We start from the raw sequence: 4035 nt of genomic DNA, 5'->3' as shown, positions 1-4035 counted from the left end.
TACTTTGTAGAACGGCAATTTCTGAAGTTCGGTCCATTTACTTGTATTAGCTTACTGGTACATATGCCACATTCAATATGGCGGACGCTGTGACGTTTCGCAGCAACGTGCCGACCCGCTCCATGAGGCGTCTACGTGTTCACGTCTGTGATCCATACCCCCTTGTGCGGAACCTTCAAATATTTGTTCTCAGTCGGATTAGTGAACCGTTGCACGTTGACAAACTTCCCATTCATCGTTTCCTCTGCACGTGTGAGACCAAACCAGGAGTTTACCTTGAGGAATTCTGCGGACGGCATAGTTTTCAGGTAACAGTTATGTTTTCATGCGGACTGTTTTAGGCTGTGTTTCTAACTCTGCGTGTCCCGCAGTCTCTTCCACTCAGTGGGCTGTTCTACAGACCAAACATAGCGGCTTTTAACCAACAGACTGGCTACATAGTCACGTTCCGTGGGTTAAAAACAGTTTTTAAAAGCACTTAGCTTCTTTAATAGTCTGTGGTGGAAATAAACAAGAAACCTGTTCGGGTTGTACCCTGAAAGGCACAGCGACCAGCTGAGTTCCATCTGCTCTGTTAGTACCTGTTGTCCTCAGGTAAGCTCAGAAGTTATCTGATGTTTCTTGCTCATGTCTGTAGTTTGAAGTGTTTCTGGATTAAACTATTACCCGATGAAATATTCATTTATTAGCCTGATGAAATTATTAGACATTTGAGAATCTTCAGAAACATTTAGCTCAGGATTCTGCTTTGGTTAGTTCAAAACCTTTCCTCTCAGGAAGTAAGGTTTTGTTGAGTTGGATGTTTTTTAGGCTCGCCGTGATGCTGAAACATCCCCGTTCATCTCTAGGTCGGTAGCAGACATGTAAAAGCTTTGAGTCAAAACTGACTGGTCCTGCTCATAATTTTATCCACCCAGACCCGTCTCAATAACATATTTTGCTGGACGATAAATTGGCCCAGAAATTATCACGATAAACAATTTAATTTTGGTTTTGAGACCACAAGTAATACAATGGTAATTTTTAAATATCCAAAATAAACAAAACAACAGAAACGACAAAGTGATTTATGAAGTCACTGTAAACAAAATTGTAGTAAAAAAGGGCTGGTTGAGACCAAAGCATCACACTGAATACTTTTGTCATCCAATTTTTGGTAGAGACAAAATCAATAAATCATGCAAAAGGAAAATGTAATTTATCATTTATTATTTATTGTCAGTTGTGACAGATCTATATGCACCTTGACAAAAATATAACTCCAGCTGAATGAATGTATCTCCAGAGCATGATGCTGCCACCGCCATGCTTTTGGTGTTATTTTGGGCTTGGTTTGTGGTGCATTTCCCCTTAAGTAACTTTCTTTATTCCTCCCAAACTGGAGCTTTGAGGTGTAAACTTTTCTGGCAGGCAGAATATTCTCACCATTATTTTTCATTTGTCTCAGTTTAATCTGCCCATCAGGTATAAACAGTTTTATGTTCTGGTTCATTGAGGATTCTGACGAAAGGTATTAAAACACTCTGGCAGCTAAATGTGCTGGCAGGTTTATTACCACTGTCAGAGTTGACACCTATTAAACACAGCAAATAACACAGGAAAGACAAGAGAAAGTTAGATTCTTAATACTGGCGAGGAGAACAGACAGAGATGTGCTTTCAGTTACAAATCTCCTACTGATCTGAAGCACATTTGCCTGCCCCTCTCTTTTTATTGTCTTAGGATCCCTAATCACAGAGAGCGCTGTAACTCTAAAGGGAAGGGAAAACACTTCATCACACAGTCACAGCGCCAGATTATCACTAACTAACAACACAATCAATCTAACACTAGCTTATCCAGTTCCGGACCCAGGATCAAGCAGGACGAGTTGTACATCTTCACGGCGATGGTTTTATAGCTATCTAAGAGGTCAAAGCAGGGCGTTCTGTGAAGAGCTGCTGTCACTGCTCTACTTCAGAGAGGCCTTCTGAGAAAGCAAGCCAGAATGATTAACAATACAGAAACATTCCTTAAAAGATATGACTAAACCAAATAAGAGTACATAAACTAAGAACATATAAAACAGTATAACAAATAGTTCATAATGATACAATTTACCTAACAACCACCCACTCATATGTAACATTTACACTTTGAGATTTTTTTCACTGATTCTCACTCCAACTGCAACTGCTGTGAAACACTCTGAATAATGCTTTATTTAATGCATTTTCTGACCCATTTTTCCTCAGTGCAGCACGGAGAGCAGGATGGATGCGAAGGTAAAGAAACAGAAGAAGCACCAGCAGAAGCACAGCGGACCAAAAGCAGAAAAGAAGAAAGCCAAGAAACAGGAGGGATTGGTAGAAGAAGATGAGCGCAAACGTAACCCCAAAGCGTTTTCAGTTCAGTCTGCTGTCCGCATGGCCAAGACCTTCCACAGGTTCTTTTCCACTAATCGTCACAATAATAGTGTTTTCCAATAATAGTGTGCTAAAAGTTTGTTTCTCTCCAGGGCCCAAGACATAAAAACTAAAAAGCACCACATCCCTGTGGTGGACCGAACCCCCCTGGAGCCTCCTCCAGTTGTGATTGTGGTGGTTGGACCCCCCAAGGTGGGAAAGAGTACCCTGATCCGCTGCCTGATCAAGAATTTCACCAGGCAGAAGCTTGGAGATATATGTGGACCTGTGACTATTGTGTCAGGTAGGTTTCAGCTTTAACTTTGACAGGAGCCACACAACATCACGAAGTAAAACATCTTCAGGTTTTATGTGTCAGGACATATTTTAAATCATATAATTAAAAAATATAGATGCTTATTTAATCCCTTAGCCAGATGAGCCGCTGTCATGTGATGGGGTTAGGGTTAGGAATAGTTATTGCATAAAATAAACTTGAACTTTGTGTGTTCTTTAGGTAAGAAGCGTCGGCTGACGTTCATGGAGTGTAACAATGACATCAACGCGATGATCGATCTGGCTAAGGTGGCAGACCTGGTGAGTGTTCTATTCAGAGCTATCGGATGTACTAACACTGGGGAGGTGAGCTGGTATGAAGGCATTTCACAATTACAGAGGGGATGAAACCCAGACAGATCCAGTGCATGAAGCTGGAACCAGATATTAAGAGATACAAACTTTCTTCTCTCTGTGTTACATCAAATCAGTCAAAACCTTCCATGTTTTAGATCAGATCAACTCAATGATTTGTGTTTGCTAAATGCTACAATATTGAATAGATGTAGGAATTCATTTATTGAAAGTCACAAGGTTACATCCAGAAAACTTAACGTGCCATTTTGGGAAAAACAGATAATGTTGTGACAGTGAATGCATCTAATTCTAGTGGTGGGACGCATTTAACACTTTGAGTTAAATAATAACATTTTAATCAAAAGCTGTATATTGAAAAAAATAAGCCAAATTTTTTATTCAAAACCTCTTTTTATTGCTAGATTATTGCAAAAAATAGACAAATGAGATCAACAACAAATTACAATACATTAAAGTAATCATAGAGTCTCCTATTGTTGAATTTAAAGGCAACACCAAAAAAAACTTTCATGTGTGAAAAAATCCAGAAAAACCAGCCCAGATATCAGAGAGCTGTGGACTTCCGGCAGTCCGGTTCGTTCTTTTGGGTCCAATTTCTTGATACCAGAAAGTTCCTCTCTCATTTACTCATCGTTGGATCCTTCCTCCCCAGAAACCTTGGAGTCATCGTTGCTTCCGGAACTATCTGACTCAAATAAATCTGGCTGCAAAATAAGCCACAGTCCCTTCAGTAGAAGCAGCTCCCTCTTCTTCACGCTACATTTAACTTCTTCCTGTTAAACTGCAGATAAATCGCTCAAATCTTCACTGAAATCCTCACAACTTCCTCCACTTTTATGTATTCAGCCTCAGTTATTTATGGTTTGACCTGCTCTGATTACATCTGGTCACAAGATGGCGCTGTTGTTGACTTGGTTAGGACAGATGAAAACATTCTTTGCATTTATAGTATTCTGTGAGAAATATTTATCATTTATTCCAGGGTTTCAAGGTGCTT

At 39.9% G+C, this 4035-nt stretch overlaps 1 protein-coding gene across 3 annotated transcripts in view; it reads left to right on the top strand.

Annotated features, from left to right (window-relative positions):
• The first annotated feature begins 101 nt into the window (after positions 1–101).
• LOC106943081 (ribosome biogenesis protein BMS1 homolog) overlaps positions 102–4035 on the top strand; it is a 17104-nt gene continuing 13170 nt past the window's right edge. The window contains exons 1-5 of one of the 3 annotated variants that reach the window (XM_015026419.1): positions 315–521; positions 579–594; positions 2240–2425; positions 2498–2688; positions 2902–2981. In XM_015026419.1, the coding sequence (XP_014881905.1) occupies positions 2253–2425; positions 2498–2688; positions 2902–2981 (444 nt within the window). In that variant the 5' untranslated portion in view covers positions 315–521; positions 579–594; positions 2240–2252. The other 2 variants (XM_015026417.1, XM_015026420.1) reach the window with 2 other exon arrangements.

This window comes from Poecilia latipinna, unplaced genomic scaffold (genome assembly GCF_001443285.1).
Source record: "Poecilia latipinna isolate Pla-1442-1.1 unplaced genomic scaffold, P_latipinna-1.0 Scaffold4851, whole genome shotgun sequence".
Classification (NCBI taxonomy): domain Eukaryota; kingdom Metazoa; phylum Chordata; class Actinopteri; order Cyprinodontiformes; family Poeciliidae; genus Poecilia; species Poecilia latipinna.
Note: the sequence above shows the minus strand (reverse complement) of the source record. Positions and strands in the feature narration are given on the sequence as shown.